The sequence below is a fragment of the Mastomys coucha genome, unplaced genomic scaffold, assembly GCF_008632895.1.
Source record: "Mastomys coucha isolate ucsf_1 unplaced genomic scaffold, UCSF_Mcou_1 pScaffold14, whole genome shotgun sequence".
NCBI classification, from domain to species: Eukaryota; Metazoa; Chordata; class Mammalia; order Rodentia; family Muridae; genus Mastomys; species Mastomys coucha.
Genome location: NW_022196896.1, coordinates 49,170,661 through 49,189,692, shown reverse-complemented (window position 1 = coordinate 49,189,692; position 19,032 = coordinate 49,170,661). Strand labels below are relative to the sequence as shown.

At 37.7% G+C, this 19,032-nt stretch overlaps 1 protein-coding gene across 1 annotated transcript in view; it reads left to right on the top strand.

Annotated features, from left to right (window-relative positions):
• The window catches only part of Pkhd1 (PKHD1 ciliary IPT domain containing fibrocystin/polyductin), a 480,627-nt gene that overhangs the window by 337,170 nt on the left and 124,425 nt on the right, over window positions 1-19,032 (top strand). Inside the window, exons 56-57 of the mRNA XM_031366970.1 lie at window positions 4,788-4,942; window positions 12,867-13,019. Coding sequence (XP_031222830.1) covers window positions 4,788-4,942; window positions 12,867-13,019 — 308 coding nt within the window. The remainder of the gene's footprint in view (window positions 1-4,787; window positions 4,943-12,866; window positions 13,020-19,032) is intronic.

The following is a 19,032-nucleotide window of genomic DNA, read 5'->3' as shown; positions in this document are numbered from 1 at the left end:
CTCTCTCTCTGTCTGAGAAACTACATAAGGCTTCAGATTCAGTCTCTTTGTCTTACTACCCTGTTTTTCAAATGTTTGTTTTCAACTGAAAATCATTGAATGTTTAATGTGTTTGGAATTATGTTTTAAAACCTGTATGCCACGCAATGACTAAACAGTAAATTAGTGTATGCAGTATTTCACATGCTTTCGTTGTTGTTGTTGTTGCTCTTCGTGGTGAGAAAGGAATGAAGTCTGTGTTCTCAGCAATTTTTGAATAAGATGTTTGCCCAAATCAGCATGACCTAGCATGTGTTCCCTGAACTTTTTACTCCTCACTGCCATCCACACTTAAAGTTTCATACATAAATGAGATCAGATGGCGTGTTTCTGCCTGTTTCACTCTTTCACGTAGCATAATGTTAGTCTACGCTCTTCAGATGGCAGCACTTCCTTCTGTGTGAGAGCTTGACCCTGTTCTCCTATGTATATCTTCCTTGTTTCTTTTCCTTTCTTAAAAATAATTATTTTATTTATTTATATCCCAAATGCTGAACCCCTTCACATCCCCCCCTCACAAAGTTCTTTCCCCATCCCTCCTCCCCTTCACCTCTGAGAGGGCACCCCACCCTGTATCCCATTCACCATGGGGCATCAAGTCTCTACAGGATTAGGTGCATCCTCTCCCACTGAGGCCAGACAAGGCAGCCCTTTGCTACACATATTAGTGGACAGGTGCCTGTAGTAAATAGGGGACTTAATGACACAGAGGTGCAAGCATGCTTTAAATCACTGATTGCACTTTCTATAACTAGTCCTGGTGGGATTTCTATGATAATTCTTTTCAATTTTTAAGGTTCTTCCATCCCTTTTCATATATATATATAAAATCACATATAACATTATAAATTTTTGTGTGTATGTGAAGTACTTGTATATGTGATACATATGTGATATGTATGGATATACACATACACACACACACACATACATATATAATGTGCAGGTCCATATTTCTATTTAATTGGAGCACAGTTCCCAGAGGAAGGTGGTAGAGGTCCTACTTTGTCACTCTGCATCTACTCCTTTAAGTCAGCGTCTCTGTATGAACATGAAGTTCTAAATGCTATGAAGTTCCAGCTGTACTTCTATCTCAACTTCCCTTGGAATTGGAGATAATGAGAATGCTTATTACCTGAGTTCTGAACTCTGTTATTAATGGAAGAGTCATCCCTCTAACCCCTCTATCTTATTTTCTACAACAGCTATACCAATTGGAATTTCTGCCGGCAGTGCACCATGCATTTTTATCCTTGCATTAACTCTTACTATCTTGCATCTTTTTTATAACAGCTGCTTTAGCAGTCTTGGATTGTTTGGAGTAGTTTATGATTACAGTCTGTCATCTACAAAGAAATCACTTAATAAAGAGCAAATAATTGTTAGTTTACCCTGTCTCCAGGACCTAGGCCTTTAATTTTAATGCAGCATTGATAATATATGTTCTGTTGGTTCCTATGCTTTTGTGATATCATATGCACAGCATATCACTTTTTCTCTCTTCCAAGCACTATGCACAAGGCTTTCTGTGGCATTTTTAATACTTTCAAACTCAGACAAAAAGAGTATCAGATGTATATCCTTACACTTCACTCTACTTATCTTTGGAGATTCAACTATTATCTCTTAATTTAGCACTCAATTCCTTCATCAGCGAAACAGTCACAACATTATCTCATAGTGTAAAATTCTAATCTTACACTATAAAATATATGTAGAAAATAATTTAAGACATAAAATGTTGTATAAATAGTAATGTTTCTGTATCCCTTTGTCTTGGCATTTGCTGGTAGTCACATCCAGTATAGCCACAAAATGTTGATGTGGTTCTCAGTGCATGACATTTAAGCTATTTACACTGGGTGTTCTCTGTCTATGTAAGAGGAGGAAAGATTGTTATGGGTTTGGTATAATCTGCAGCATCTAATAAAAGCACAGCCATGGCACCTAATTCATATCTGCTCCTTGAATGTATATGTCTTTTCTAAAGTTAGAACCTGTTAGCCCAACTATATATTTTCTAATATATAAGAATTTTGCCCTCAAGTTGAATTTCAGTTAATTTACATATCATTCAAAATTTATTATTAACCACAGCTGTGTTTCTGTATCCGGATATAGAGTTGGTGGCTCTTTTCCCACTTTCTAACAATTATTGATCTTATGTACAAACTCTTAAAAGCATAGCGAAGCACTATGTCCTAAACTCATATGCACAACTCTTCCATGGATGTCACAGACTTGACATTCAGAGGAAGGGGGAGAAAAGTACCCTGCAAAGAGACAGGGCTTGAGATAAGCTTATGATTTACTAAATTATGACATTGGTAAATTACTCTCTTGAGTCATAGTTTCTTCTCCTGTAATTATGAGAGTAATAGTGCCTAGCTAATATAATAATTATACAAATTAAATGAATTAATGAATATGAATTTTTTTAAGTTCAATTTCTGGCACAAAGTCAACCCCGAGACGGGGAAGCTGATAGGCAATCAAACTCCTGTTAGAGAGGTAAAATGAATATTTCTTGATGTATTTTGGACTGGTGCCAATCCAGACCCTCTCTTCTGTCCCCACATTTCTACACATCTCTATTTTGACCCCATTTTTTTTATACTGAAGAATAAATTCTCCCACTGCTATAGGCTGCGCATAGTCTGAGTGATTGTCCTTTCTCCAAGTTCCCAATCCAGAGAGGGTGTTGTCCAATCCTTGTGTTCACTCCATCTGGGAAGAAAGTTATACAAACATACATAGCCTATGCTGAGGGTCCTACTAGAGCTATTAAAGGGGCACAGTATAGGAAAGAACAAGAGTTTCAGAAGGTGAACATTTTCCCAGGATGAGGGAGAAAGGAGGCCTGCCTGATAGGCAAAAAAACATATACTGTGGTTGCTCATGTTATTTACACCTCATTATGGAATGTGGCTTCTTCAGGACCCAGCAGCCTATACACCTCTGAAAATTCCCATTGCATTCCAATGTCATTGATGAAGAGTGTTAATACAGGAATTAGGAATGGAATAGTCAGTATTTCTAGAGTTCAGAATCTGTGGCTATGCTTGATTCTTGAGGGAACTTGTATATTTTGAGGCTGGCCAAACATAGCTACTTTCACTGTGATTCTCCATTAGTGTCTAGCTTTATTCATTGAAAGTATAGGTATATACATAAGAATGTTTTATGCATAGTTGAAAACTATTAAATAAAATTTATAAAACTCTTGTTCTTCATCACCTGATTGGTGTTCTCTGGACAGGCAAGCATTATATTTTCCCTAAGCAAGGTCAAATATTAATGCAGAAATAAAAAGAATGGTGCAGATGTTTTTCCAGATATTAAAAACATGATTTTTCAGGAGCCTTCTACTGTTATAATTAAAATTTCATTTTTTTTATTTGAAACTAGTTGATTGGTATATTTTTCTCAGAAAACAGTAGAGCTTACCCTCTTTTCTATAACATGAGTTTCATTAGTGTTATACAGAAAACTAGAATACAATTAATACTTTTCCTCCTTAAGTCATTAAATTATTTTTTTTTTGAGTTGGTTGTTAGTGATAGTGGTGGCAAACTGGAGCTGGAATATGGAAACTACCAACTGAACTACAAGCCCAGCCCTTCTTTTCCCTTTTAAAATTATATTTGTTCTATTCTGCTAATGAATCTTCTCTGATATTGGAAATGAAGGCACAGCTAAGATATCATGAGGATCTATAATACCTGTCATTTATTAGTAGCCTTGTCAATGTATGCTGCATACCTGATGTCTTGTCCAGCCCCTGTTACCCAGACGAACATTTACATATAGTAGAGAATGTATTGTCAGTGAGTTTGGGGAGTTGACTAAAGTGACATAGTAAAATTGGTATTAGGTAAAAGTCCACAAAGTGAACTTGTAGTGTAGAAATAAGCAAGGATTGTTACTGGAGAAAAAAAAAACAGTTATATTCACTAAAAAAAAGTTACAGAGCAATGATGGATTGAAGAGAAAATTAATTTACTGTGAGTCTCGGGAAATGTTCAAAGCTCCCCTTGATTCATTGAGAGAGAAAAAGCACAATGCTTTAAATAGCACACTGGTGTAATACATACCTGCTACTCCATACAATACAAATCAGAGGGCCATAGAAATATTCTTCATTGAGGATACAAAGGGAACTACTAAGTTGCTTTTGGAGGTAGTACAGATGGAACTAGAATTCTACAGACTCACAGTTTTATCTGTCTAAGATATTAGCCTTTCTGTATATATTGTCCAAAAAAGGTAAATGCATCTTCAGAGAACATGAAAAAAGATCCCTTTGGAAATATCTTTATTATTCAAATTGTTTCTCAGTGAAGAAAAGAGACAGCTCTTAGCAAAAGCACATGAAGATATGATTATTAAACTCTGCCAAATTACTGGGATTACACGTATCCACCTGCCTCTGCCTCCCTGGGGTTGGGATTAAAGGTGTGTACCATCATATTTAACATATTGTTTACTCTCAAAATAAAAATGTGGTTTCTAGCGATCGAATTAAGGTTTTCATGCTTGCAAAGCAAAAACTTTGTGAACTCCGTTATTTCTTCAGTATACAAGGGCTTATGTACAACGAAAGCTTTTTTCCTCGGGTTTGTTGTGTTCCCTCTTAGTTTCTGTGGTGAAGTATGCTGATGCTGATGTGGGCTGTACTCTCTCTAGGGTTACTTGATGATCTCTGTTGTTTTATGAGTATATCTAACATCTGCTTTCTGAATTTACAGGATTATAGTACATGATGCAGTGGATTGGCAGCCCCATGACAAAATCGTCCTCAGCTCTTCTTCTTACGAGCCTCATGAGGTAGAGGTCCTCACTGTGAAGGAAGTCAAGGACCATCACATCAGAATCTATGAACGTCTAAAGCACAGGCACATAGGTATGGCTTTGATTTAGTGTATGCTTCATGGGTACACCATAAACAGCCTGCTTGGTAGCCTGCCCAGGCATATTGCCTTGATTGACATTAAGAACTGAAGGAGGCCACCTGATTGCTGTCCTGCACTTGTCTTAGAAACCCTTCTCACATTTTCTTTCTTCGCCTCCACTCTGCTCACTTCATTTTCCCTGACTTTCTTCCCTCTCTTCCTCCTTCTCTTCTTCCTCCCTTCCTCCCTCCCTTTTACCTCCTTCATTTTTCCTTCCTTCCTTCTTTCCATCCCCCCTCCTTCCCTCCCTCCCTTTGTCCCTTCCTCTCTTCCTCCCTTTGTCCTTCTCTTCTTCTCTTCCTTCCTCCCTCTCTTCATTCCTTTTCCTTCTTTTATCCCTCCTTCCCTCTCAACCTTCCTTTTTCTCTTTTCCGTCCTTCCTTCTTTTCTTTCTCTCTCCCTTCTTTCCTTTCTCTCTCTTTTTCTTCCTTCTGCCTTTTATTGTTTGCTTGAGACAGGGTCTGACTAAGCACTTCAAGCTTGCAACTCAAATTGATTCTCCTACCTTAGCTATCCAGTACTGAGATGATAGGTACTGGATACATAGATAGATGCCCCATGCCTTTATGCCTGGCTTACTCTTAATTTGTATTATATTTATTGGGACAGAATCTCATTATATAGTTCCAGCTGTCATAAAACTTGCTATGTCTACTAGGCTGCCCTCAAACTGAAGAGATTCACCTGTCTCTGCCACACTGGTGCTGGGATTAAAGTGTGTGCCATCATACTTAGCATATTGTTAACTTTCAAAATAACATTTAGATGTTTTATGAGACAGCCTATCATTCATGTTGGCTAGTCTAAGAAGAGAGTTAAAAATCTTTAAAAACCAGTAGATTGTTTGTGGTTAAGATCAAAACCTTTTGGCAGGAAGCATCTAGTTTATTTCGTGGCACATTGAATCCTACAGTACCTTGGAATACAATGGATAGTGTAAATAATAACTTTACTTAGTATAGAAATGTATTCTTCACACAAAATGTAGTTTATATGTATGCTGTTTACTAAGGTGACTAAAAAACACAAAAGAAACAAAAGCTCAGATATGTTTTTGTAAAGGCAGATAGTGACAGGGTTAGAGAGATGGCTTAGAGGTCCAAAAAAGTGGCCGCTCTTCCAGAACTATTGAGATCAATTCCAAGCAACTACATGTTGGCTCACAACCATCTATAATATGATCTCTGATGCCTTCTTTCTAGCATGCAAGTATGCATGCAGATAGAGCACTCATATACATAAAATAAATTTATTAGTTAAAGAAAGCCAGGTAGTTAGTAGTGTATAGAACTAATTCATTAAGGTAAACTACCCTCCTGTATCATGTAAGAAATAAGTTTAGCTCAGGAGCTATAACCAATGCAAAATAGATGGGCCAGAGAATTGTTTTTTTTTTTTAATCTGATATGTGAGAGGGGAAGTATAAATGTTCACAAAGACTGTCTAAAGTTATTTCTTTTTTAGATATTTTTATTAGATATTTTATTTACAATTCAAATGTTCTCCTCTTTCCTGGTTTCCCCTCCCAAATACCCCCTATTCCTTCCCCACTCTCCCTGCTCACCAACCCACCCTTTCATGCTTCCTGCCCCTGGCATTCCCCTACACTAGGCCATAGAGCATTCACAGGACCAAGGGCCTTTCCTCCCACTGATGACTGACTAGGCCATCCTCTGCTACATACGCAGTTGGAGCCATGAGTCCCACCATGTATATACTCTTTGGTTGGTGGTTTAATCCCTGGGAGCTCTGAGGGTACTGGTTAGTTCATATTGTTGTTCCTAATATCCACCTATCAGTGAGTTCATAGCATGTGGGTTCTTTTGTGATTAGGTTATCTCACTCAGGGTGATATTCTCCAAATCTATGCATTTGTCTAAGAATTTCCTAAATTCGTTGTTTTTATGAAACAATGCTGAGTAGTACTCCATTGTGTAAATGTACCACATTTTCTGTGTCCATTCTTCTGTTGGGGGACATCTGGGTTCTTTCTAACTTCTGGCTATTATAAATAAGGCAGCTATGAAGATAGTGGAGTATGTGCTCTTACTGCATGTTGGAGCATCTTCTGGGTATATGCCCAGGAGTGGTATTGCTGGGTTCTCTGGTAGTACTATATCCAATTTTCTGAGGAATCGCCAAAATGATTTCCAGAGTGGTTGTACCACCTTGCAATTTCACCAGCAATGAAGGAGTGTTCCTCTTTACAATCATGCCAGCATCTACTATCATCTAAGTTTTTGATCTTAGTCATTCTGACTGGTGTGAGGTGCAATCTTAGGGTTTTTTGATTTTCATTTCCATAATGACTAAGGATGGTGAAAATTTCTTTAGGTACTTCTCAAGCACTTGGTATTCCTCAGTTGAGAATTCTTTGTTTAGCTCTGTACCCCGTTTTTAATAGGGTTATTTGGTTCTCTGGAGTCTAACTTCTTGAGCTCTTTATATATATTGGATATTAGGCATCTATTGGTTGTAGGATTGGTAAAGATTTTTTCCCAATCTGTTGGCTGCCATTTTGTCCTATTGACAGTGTCCTTTGCCTTACAGAAGCTTTGTAATTTTATGAAGTCCCATTTGTCAATAGCTTAGAGCATAAGCTATTGGTGTTCTGTTCAGGAAAATTTCCCCTGTGCCCATGTACTTGTGGCTCTTCCCCACTTTCTCTTCTATTAGATTTAGTATATCTGGTTTTATGTAGAAGTCCTTGATCTACTTGGACTTAAGCTTTGTACAAGGATATAAGAATGGGTCAATTTGCATTCTTCTACATGCTAACTGCCAGTTGAGCCAGTACCATTTGTTGAAAATGCTGTCTTTTTTTTCCACTGGATGGTTTTAGCTCCTTTGTCAAAGATCTAGTGACCGTATGTAAGATCATTTCTGGGTCTTCAGTTCTATTCTCTTGATCTACTTGCCTTTCACTGTACCAATACCATGCAGTTTTTATCACAGTTGCTCTGTAGTACAGCTTGAGGTCTGGGATGGTGATTTCACTAGAAGTTCTTTTATTGTTGAGAATAGTTTTTGCTATCCTAGGATTTTTTCTTTTTTTTTTTTTATTCCAAATGAATATGCAGATTGCTTTTTCTAACTCTGAAGAATTGAGTTGGAATTTTGATGGAGGTTGCATTGAATCTGTAGATTGCTTTTGGCAAGATGGCCATTTTTACCATATTAATCCTGACAATCCATGAACATGGGAGATCTTTCCATCTTCTGAGATCTTCAACTTCTTTCTTCAGAGACTTGAAATTCTTGTCATACAGATCTTTCATATGCTTATAGTGACACCAAAGCTTTTTATTTTATTTGTGACTATTGTCTACAGTGTTGTTTCCATAATTTCTTTCTCAACCTGTTTATCCTTTGTGTAGAGGAAGGCCACTGATTTGTTTGAGTTAATTTTATATCCAGCCACTTTGCTGAAGTTGTTTATCAACTGGAGAAGTTCTCTGGTAGAATTTTTCACGTCATTTAAGTTTACTCTCATGTCATCTGCAAATAGTGATAATTTGACTTCTTCTTTTCTAATTTGTATCCCTTTGATCTCCTTTTGTTTTCTAATTGCTCTAGCTAGGACTTCAAGTACAATATTGAATAGGTAGGGAGAGAGTAGACAGCCTTGTTTAGTTCCTGATTTTAGTGGGATTGCTTCAAGTTTCTCTCCATTTAGTTTGATGTTGGCTACTGGTTTGCTGTGTATTGCTATTACTATGTTTAGGTATGACCTTTGAACTCCTGATCTTTCCAAGACTTTTATCATGAAAGGATGTTGGATCAAATGCTTTTTCAGCATCTAATGAGATGATCATGTGTTTTATTTCTTCGAGTTTGTTTATATAGTGGATTATGTTGATGGATTTCCATATATTGAACCATCTCTTCATCCCTGGGATAAAGCCTACTTGATCATGATGGATGATTATTTTGATAAGTTCTTGGATTCGGTTTGCAAGAATTTTATTGAGTATTTTTGCATCAATATTCATAAGGGAAATTGGTCTGAAGTTTTTTCTTTTCTTTGTTGGGTCTTTGTGTGGTTTAGGTATCAGAGTAATTGTGACTTCATAGAACAAATTGAATAGAGTACTTTTTGTTTCTATTTTGTGGAATAGTTTGAGGAGTATTGGTATTAGGTCTTCCTTGAAGGTCTGATTAGAACTCTGCACTAAACCCATGTGGTCCTGGGCTCTTTTTTGGTTGGGAGACTATTAATTACTGTTTCTATTTCTTTTGGGGATATGGGAGATCTTGATTTAACTTTGGTACCTGGTATCTGCCTAGAAAATTGTCTATTTCATCCAGGTTTTCAAGTTTTTTGTAGTAGGATCCTATGATTTTTTTTTTTAAATTTCCTCATTTTTTTTGTTGTGATATCTCCCTTTTTATTTCTGATTTTGTTAATTAGGATACTGTCTTTGTGTGTTCCACTTAGTCTGGGTAAGGTTTTATCTGTTTTCTTGATTTTTTCAAAGAAAAAAATCCTGGTCTAGTTGATTCTTTGTATACTTCTTTTTGTTTCTACTTGGTTGGTTTCAGCCCTGAGTTTGATTATTTCCTGCTGTCTATTCTTCTTGGGTGAATTTGCTTCTTTTTGTCCTAGAGTTTTCAGATGTGCTGTCAAACTGCTAGTGCATGCTCTCTCTAGTTTCTTTTTAGGGGTACTCAGAATTGTGAATTTTCCTTTTAGGACTGCTTTCATTGTGTCTCATAAGATTGTGTATGTTGTAGCTTCATTTTCATTAAACACTAAAAAAGTCATTAATATCTTTCTTTATTTCTTCATTGACCAAGTTATCACTGAGTGGACTGTTGCTCAGCTTCCACGTGGATGTGCACTTTCTATTTGTTTATGTTGTTATTGAGGACCAGTCTTAGTCTTTGGTGATATGATAGGATGCATAGGATTATTTCAGTCTTGTTGTATCTGTCGAGGCCTGCTTTGTTACAAATTATATGGTCAGTTTTGGAGAAGGTACCATGAGGTGCTGAGAAGAAGGTATATCTCTTTGTTTTAGGATAAAATGTTTTATAGATATCTGTTAAATACATTTGTTTCATAACTTTTGTTAGTTTTACTGTGTCTCTGTTTAGTTTCTATTTCCATGATCTGTCCATTGATGAGAGTGTGGTGTTGAAGTCTCCCACTACTATTGTGTGTAGTGCAATGTGTGCTTTGAACTTTGATCAAGTTAGTTTCCTTTATGAATGGGGATGACCTTGCATTTGGAGCATAGATGTTCAGAATTGAGAGTTCATCTTGGTAGATTTTACCTTTGATGAGTATGAAGTGTCCCTCATCTTTTTTGATAACTTTAGGTTGAAAGTTGATTTTATTCAATATCAGAACTGCTACTCCAGCTTGTTTCTTGGGACCATTTGCTTGGAAAATTGTTTTCTAGACTTTTACTCTGAGGTAGTGTATGTTTGGCACTGAGGTGAGTTTCCTGTATGCAACAAAATGTTGGGTCCCATTTATGTACCCAGTCTGTTAGTCTATGTCTTTTTATTGGGGAATTGAGTCCATTGATATTAATAGATATTAAGGAAAAGTAATTGTTGCTTCCTGTTATTTTTGTTGTTAAAGTTGGAATTCTGTTCATGTGGCTATCTTCTTTCAGTTCTGTTGAAAACATTGTTGATTACTTTCTTGCTTTTTCTAGGGTGTAGTTTCCATCCTTGTGTTGGAGTTTTTCCATTTATTATCCTTTGAAGGGCTGAATTTGTGGAAAGATATTGTGTAAATTTGGTTTTGTCATGGAATACCTTGGTTCCTCTATCTATGGTAATTGAGACTTTTGCTGGGTATAGTAACCTGGGCTGGCATTTTTGTTCTCTTTGGGTATGTATGACATCTGCCCAAGATCTTCTAGCTTTCAGTCTGGCAAGAAGTCTGGTATAATTCTGATAGTTCTGCCTTTCTATGTTACTTGACCTTTTTCCCTTACTGTTTTTAATAATCTTTCTTTGTCTGTGTATTTGGTGTTTTGCTTATTATGAGATGGGAGGAAAGGAATTTCTTTTCTAGTCCAAGCTATTTGGAGTTCTGTAGGCTTCTTGTATGTTCATGGACATCTCTTTCTTTAGATTAGGGACATTTTCTTGTATAATTTTGTTGAAGATATTTACTGGCCTTTTAATTTGGGCATCTTCACTCTCTTCTATACCTATTACCCTTAGGTTTGGTCTTCTCATTGTGTCCTGGATTTCTTGGATGTTTTGGGTTAGGATCTTTTTGCATTTTGCATTTTCTTTGATTGTTGTGTCAATGTTTTCTATGGTATCTTCTGCCCTTGAGATTCTCTTTTCTTTCTCTTATATTCTGTTAGTGATGCTTGCATCTCTTTCTCCTGACCTCTTTCCTAGGTTTTCTATCTCCAGGGTTGTCTCCCTTTGTGATTTCTTTATTGTTTCTATTTCCATTTTTAGATCCTTGATGGTTTCGTTCAATTCCTTCATGTGTTTGGTTGTGTTTTCCTGTAATTCTTTAAGGGAATTTTGTGTTTCCCCTTTAAGGACTTCTACCGGTTTACCTGTGTTCTCCTGTTTTTTTTTTTTTTTTAAGGGAGTTATTCATATCCTTCTTAAAATCCTCTAACAGCATCATGAGATGTGATTTTAAATCTGAATCTTGCTTTTCTCATGTGTTGGGTATCCAGGACTTGCTGTGGTGGGAGTACTGGGTTCTGATGAAGCCAAGTAGTCTTGGTTTTTGTTGGTAAGATTCTTTCATTTGCCTTTTGACATCCGGTAATGTCTGGTGTTAGATGTTCTTGCTGTCTCCAGCTGGAGCTTGTTCCTCCTGTGGGTCTGTAAGCTTGTGTCAGCACTCCTGGGAGACTAGCTGTCTCCTGGTAAGACCTATGCACAGAGGGCTGTGGACTATGTGATCTCACCTGAGTCCTGGGGTCAGAGTACTCCCTGGAACCAAGCTCTTCCCTGGCAGGAAAGGTGCACAGAGGACTGCTGATCATCCCCACATCCTGGGTACTGATGGAGGCAGGAAGGACCCTGTCCCAGCTGTTCTGCTGCTTCTGAGGCCTGTGTGCTCCTGGATGGTCCTGCCTTAGACAGTCACCGGAGAGAAAATGGGGATCTCACCTGAGCCCCAGGTTCAGAGCACTCCACCTAAAGTTATTTCTAAGTTATAGCTTCAGGTCTAATGCCTCCTCTTCCCCTCTCTATTATTGTTGAGATGAAGTTTTTCTGTTAAATTTCTAGGATCCATTCATTCCCCTGCCTCAGCCTCTATTTAGCAGACTGCAGGCTTCAATTACCATGTTTAGTTTTTTCAGTGTAAAATCTTTCAGAGAAATCTTTAGTAACCCTGTCCAGTTAAAGTCACCCTGAAATATCAGTGGAGGTCCAGGTAGATGGAAGAAGTCTCATCACGAAAGGGAGTTCCTTTGCTTAGCATCACCTTTTTCTATTCCATTCAGTCTCTAACAGTGCTGTTTATGCTCTGCCACTGCCTCTTCTGACTTAGGATTTTTTATTCCCATGGTGGAGGTATGTGGACAATGTACAGCCAAATGTTACAGCCTGATACTGATGCATGGAAAGAAGGAGGTTGAGACCCTACTAACTGGACAAATCTCTGAACCAGTGGCCTGTACTAGTACCCAGAGTTTATTGAAAAGAAATGAATCATTGCTCAAACATTCTCTTTGATCCCAAAGAGGGACAAGTGAACAGGTTTTTCATTTCTCAGCTGACATCTGTGGAGTGTGCCCGGAGGAAACGCTGGCTTTCATGTTAGGAAGACTTCTAACAGGAAGGAAAAATGTCACTTGTGAGGTACACTGGGTCCCCAGCTTGCAATTTCCAAGATGGACAGTTGAAGTTTGCTTCCCTTGACTCCTGTTTCTCTAGGAAGTGCCCACATCATGGAGGATGGTCAACAGATTCGTTTGGCTGCTGAGGTTGGGCTGTTGACCAGAAACATTAGAATTCAGCCTGACTCATCCTGTAGAGGGAGACTCCTTGTGGGGTCCTTCAGGACATCTAGCAGAGAAGACTTTTCTGGTAAGTGAAAAACGAAATCTACAGTTACTTACCATTCAGCTCCGGAGTGATTCTAGACCACTTATCTAGGACACTCAGAAATTTCAGCTGTGACAGTTTTCACTTATAATGCAAAATGATCAAATTAGGTAGCTCCTTTGTGCTCCAGGAAGCTATGAATTTTCAGTCCTAATCTTTCCTAAATTATCCTGTGAAGTTAAATACTATACTAGATATCAATGCACATGCACATTTTACCTCAAAGAAAACACCTTCAGCAGATAGGAATTCTCCTGTGCTTTGAAATGACAGACGATTTAATAGCCATTTAAATTTTATCACCTTCCTGATTTTTCTCTTACTTTTACCCACTAGTATGTAGTATCTAATCATAGACATGAGCTCATGCTACAAATTAGTGGCTGAAATTTAAATACAAATTATTTCCTTATTTTAGAGTGCTTTAAAGATCAATTCAGTCTTTTAAAAAGATCAATGCAATCTTTTTCTTTGAAATTTATACTTTAGCTCTTTTGGAATCTTGTGAAATTGTCTCATGACCGTATTTATTAAACTTATGTTCTGAAGGTAGTCTTACAAAGGTCTTCATGATCAAATAGTTTAGGAAATGTTGTAAGGACAGCTCCATCTTTGAAAGTTGCTGTATAGCCATCCTTAAGGAACTGAGTTTATTTACACAATTATCTCCCTTGATTCTTAGAAATTGCCCTTAATACTCTTTGAAGCACACATCAACTGCTGATTAATTCTTTTTTTCTTTTACCAAAAACGCCATGTTTTCTTTTACTATTTCTTTCTTTTTTTTTTTAATGGGGCAGTTTGCCCCCTCCTCCCATTCTTTTTTTTTTTAATTTTTATTAGATATTTTCTTTATTTACATGTAAATTTCTCCCTTCCCAGTTTCCCCTCTAAAAAACAAAGAAACAAACTAAAACAACAAAAACAAACCCCAGCTGCCTCCCCACTCCCCATGCCTGCCACCCCACCCTCTCCTGCTTATTGGCCCTGGCATTCCCCCACACTGGGGCACAGAACCTTCACAGGGCCGAGGTCCTCTCCTCCCATTGATGATCGAATTTGCAATCCTCCACTATACACGCACTGCCAGATCTTTTACTACTTCTTGAAGGATTTTTTAAAATAAATATTTGCCATTAGAAAACATTTGGATAAATATAATTGAGCAAGTATCTTTATGGTATAGAAAGACATTGGGTATATGCTCAGAAGTAGTATAGCTGGGTATTGGGGTAAAACAATTCCCAATTTTCTGAGAAGCCACCAAATTGATTTCCAAAGTGGTTGTACAAGTTTGCATTTCTCCAGCAATAGAGAAGTGTTCCCCTTGCTCTACATCCTCGCCAGCATGTGCTGTCACCTGAATTTTTGATCTCAACCATCCAGACGAGTGTAAAATGGAATCTTAGAGTGCATTTCCCTGATGACTAAGGGCATTGAACATTTTTCTAAGGGCTTCTCAGCCATAAGAGTGTCCTCTGTTGAGAATTCTCTGTTTAGCTCTGTACTCCATTTTTAAATTGGATTATTTGGTTTATTGATGTATAGTTTTTTTTTTAGTTCTTTATATATTTTGGGTATTAATCCTCTGTTGGATGTAGGCTTGATGAAGATTCTTGCCCATTCTGTATGCTGCTGTTTTGTCCTTTGATGGTGTCCTTAGCATTGCCAAAGCTTCTCAGTTTTATGAGGTCACATTTATTAATTATTGATCTTAGTGCCTGACCAATTGATGTTCTGTTTAGAAGTTTGTCTCCTGTGCCAATCTGTTTAAGGCAGTTTCCAACTTTATCTTCTATTAAATCTACACAAAGACCAAGCTGCATAGCTGTTACATATGTGCAGAGGGCCTAGGTCTATCTCATGCATGCTGATAAGACCACAATACCCATGAACTCACAACAGCTGTGGTTATCTGTATAAGACCTACACATGATCAAGCCAGTTAACAGTCCAGTGTGACCCTCTTCTCCCTAGCTGAGCAGCCATCATCAAATGATGGCTTCTTGGAAAGAGAGAATCCCTTTTGTTTAATGGTGTGTCTGGTAGGTTGACTGCTTTCCTGTGTACAGCTCCACACCTAGACTATGTGAGTAACCCTTATTAGACTGATTGGCTTAAACACACATTCTTTGTATTTATGAACTTCTCAAGGAATTAATAAAATAATACCTATATTTTTCTTAAAAAAAAAAAAGAAAGAAAGAAAGTCACTCTACACTAGAATACAATGAAGACTCAAAGAAGTTGGCAAAGGTGGCCTAACCACTACCTAATATGATCAGCATGGGGTGTCCTCTTGGTTTCATTTGTTCACTATTTTGGAATCTTCAGATCTTAAATCAGAAATCCAAGACTTCTAGTGAATAGAAAAAACCCACCTCTTTTCATAAGCTCTATCTTTATATATATTTGCCAGAGGTGAAATTGTCCCCACCCCTGGGAGGACAATTGTTGATATCTGGTGGCATTTTTACTTCTTGAAAAGTTGAGAAACTTTCTGGTATAGAAATATACCAGAATAGTTGCCAAATATACAGTACAATAACATCCAAGAAAGGAATGTCTGGCTTAAAATACCATGATAATGAGGTCAACATTGCTCTAGATGACAGGGACAAAAGCTGGACTCTGGTCTTGTAGAAATGATTATAAAGTTGGGACATTGATACCCATCTAATGAAAACTAGGTCAAGCAGGACAATGGTGATGGAATAGTACAAAAGATAAAATCTTACAGTTGAGTACAAAGCATGAACCAGCATCAAGCCTGACCAATTCATAAGACTTGGTAGTTACTAACCTATGCCTTTTAAAACAACTCTCCAGAAAAGGAAAGAGAAACCACATTAAATGATTCTGTAGACTGGAGCTGTTCTGGTTTTCTACAGTCTAATTTCTTTCCTTTAATGACCCCTTTCTGTCCAAGTTATAATCCAGGTTGTCATGCTACATTAAGAACACTTAATCTTTAAAATAATCCATGCCATTACAGAAAAGAACATGGAAATCTTATCATAACCAGTGAACCAGGGAGTTTTCTGTGAGCCTATGTCTCTAAACATGAGCTGAACAAGAATGACAATATACAACATTCCAAGGTGAACCAGGGGAGGACCACAAGGCCTTAGCCCTACAGAAAGAGCTATAGGCAACTAGGAAATGCCAAAACCCAGAGCAAGAGTCTTTCCCAGGGAGGAGCATTCCAATTGGTTGTGTCGTGCTCAACCCTGAAAATGTACATACATGAAACAATATCCAGACTGAGCAGATTATATTTTGTACAAAAAGATGGCATGGGAATTTGAAAGAGGGTAAAGAAGGGTATCTGGGAGGCTGTAGAGGGAGGAAAGGGAATGGGAAATTATGTAATATCTTACAATATAAAGATAAAAGCAATACCATGGATGCTGCTGAATGGTTATAGGGATGAAAACCAGGTTAGGACAGTCACTCCTGGTAACTAGGGACTACAAGGTTTGGTTTTGGTTTGTTTTCCTGATAATATCTAGCTAGAAAGTTCTACGATTATAATTTCAAAAGGAAAAGGTGGGACATTCTTAACTACCAAAATTGAATCTGAATTCTTCATTCAAATACTCAAGCTACTTTAAGTATTTGCTGACATATTTATTGACTTTAATTTGTTGTTTCAATGTGTATGCAAGTGAAATGAGACTGTGAATCACAACCACATAGATCTGAGGTCTTGAAATATTACTCAAGGATATATTAATGAGAGGCTAAAACCACCATCTATAACAGGAAGCAGACTGTTTATATGTGGACTTACATTTCCCTTGGGAGATGTCCATGTCAAAGTTTTGTGTATAGGGCAGATGTAACAAACCTTTCAGCAGTGTGCTGTTGGCAAAGAATATCAAGAGGCAAATACCTTTTTAATGTTTGTGACTAAAATCCCTTCCTTGGCAGAGATGTAAAGAACATCTACTTTTTCCCTCTTATGGTTCCCAAACCAACCAATGTGTGACTGAAGCTCACTCTAATGACCTTGTGAGTTTGTTAGGTTTACTTACAGAAATTGGGTAAAGGATATGGGCAGGAAAATAGAAGATCTTAAAGTAGCCATATTGGAAGGCCATTACCAGGAGAAATGATGGTTTTTCTATATCTGTGCAGATAAAATAACTTCTTTCGTGCCATCTTCCAATAATAGCTTCTAGCCCTTTCCCAAAGACCATATGCAATTAGGCAGAATTGTTAGGAGGGTGACTGTGTAAAGCCCAACCACTCCATTTTTTTTTTTAAGAAACTCTATTTTGTGCAAGACCAGGGGTTAAACCCCAGCTCCCAGAAGAAAATCACATAGTCCTTCTGAGCAAGCATCCTATGACACCCCCTACCCCTTAGCAACAGCAAGTCAGGCTATAATAGCAGGATCAAGCTACATATAGATAACTTAAGACATCCTATGGAGAGTAGATAACTTATCCAATCCTGTTTGTTAGGAGGTTTTGTCCCTGTGTTTGATTCCTGCAGATTATTCCAGAAATGAAGTTTTTAAAATATTACTTGCTGACCCATATAGAAATCCCCCAAACTTGCTGTAATTAAAAATAAATGCCTGGCATCCCTAGACTCTGGACTCTCATTCTGACCAACTGCAATGGAAGCAGTGAGAGACCTTGCTCATGAACTCATAATAAAGACCCTTATTGTGTATACCTCAGAATTAGCTCCTCAGTTGTCTTTAGGGTAGCTGCAACTTGGGCATAACAGCTGGATGCTCAGGTAAGGGTCCTATACTACCCCCCCCCCCGTTCCCTCTTTTTATGATGTAAAGTAATTAGTCAGAAGACTTACCTGTGGTATCTACTCAGCTAAGTGGGACCATTAGAACTCCTGAAGAGGGTGGCAGTATGGCTCAAAGGTTAGCCTTGTGTCACAATGTTTAGCACAGCATTTCCACACCATCTAATCATTACCAACCAAGAGATTTATTATTGAGATTCTTTTATATCATCCTGGCAGAGGCACATAGTCTTTCACCTTCTCCCTCTCATAGGTTTCAACTTCTTCATAGCAACTGATTGCAAGGGTTCAAGTTTCCTATCTCTGAAAAGGCAGTGGAGAACTAGGGCTTAGGCTGTCCTATCTTTGAACTTTAAGTAAGAATACTAAAACATGGTAACACTGAAACATCCCATGTGTAGCTCTCCCATATTTAACAAAGAAGGAACACCATGATTTACCTTGGCCATTGCCTCAAAACACAAAACAACACCACATAACTTCCAGCAACAACAATTAAGAAAAAAGACATGAGGGACCCTGTTGTTAAGTTGTAATCTTCCTAGGGAAGGATACATGAATAATGACTGGCATACAGCTCTTGCCTGGTTACTAGACTCTATTGTGAAGCTCCTCCCTCTACAGTGTTGAATAGCTCACCCACACTGTGTACTTGCAATGAAGTTCATTGTGCTTAGTCATATGTCCTGGTTGAAATCTTAGTTTGTCAACCATTTTATGTCTTAATTTCCTTGTCAGCAACATGGAGATAATAATTGTACCTAACTCATAGGATCTTTGTGATGAGTAAGATTTTGTGTGTGTGTGTGTGTGTGTGTGTGTGTGTGAGCATGTGTGTATGTATCTCTGTTACAGCAGAGCTTAGCACATGATCAGTGTTATATGGGAATTAGATGTTTTAATTATTTTGCTTAATTGTTAATTCATAATCTATAATCATACAGTGCTATATGTATTTTTACAAGAAGTGTATATATTGATTATTAATACTCAAATTTAAAACCCATGTGTAGGTTGAATTCTGTATTGTTGTTACTTTATCTTTTTGATGCAGTACAGTTAAGCATGTAGTATCCACTTATAATCCTAGCACTTGGGAGCAATAAGCTGGACATGGCTGCTCAAGCCTATGAGCTGAGCTGCTCAGGAAGCTGAGGCAGGTTGTAGGGCTGACTTGGGAGTTTACTGAGATTCTGCCTCAAAAATAATTAATTAAATTAAA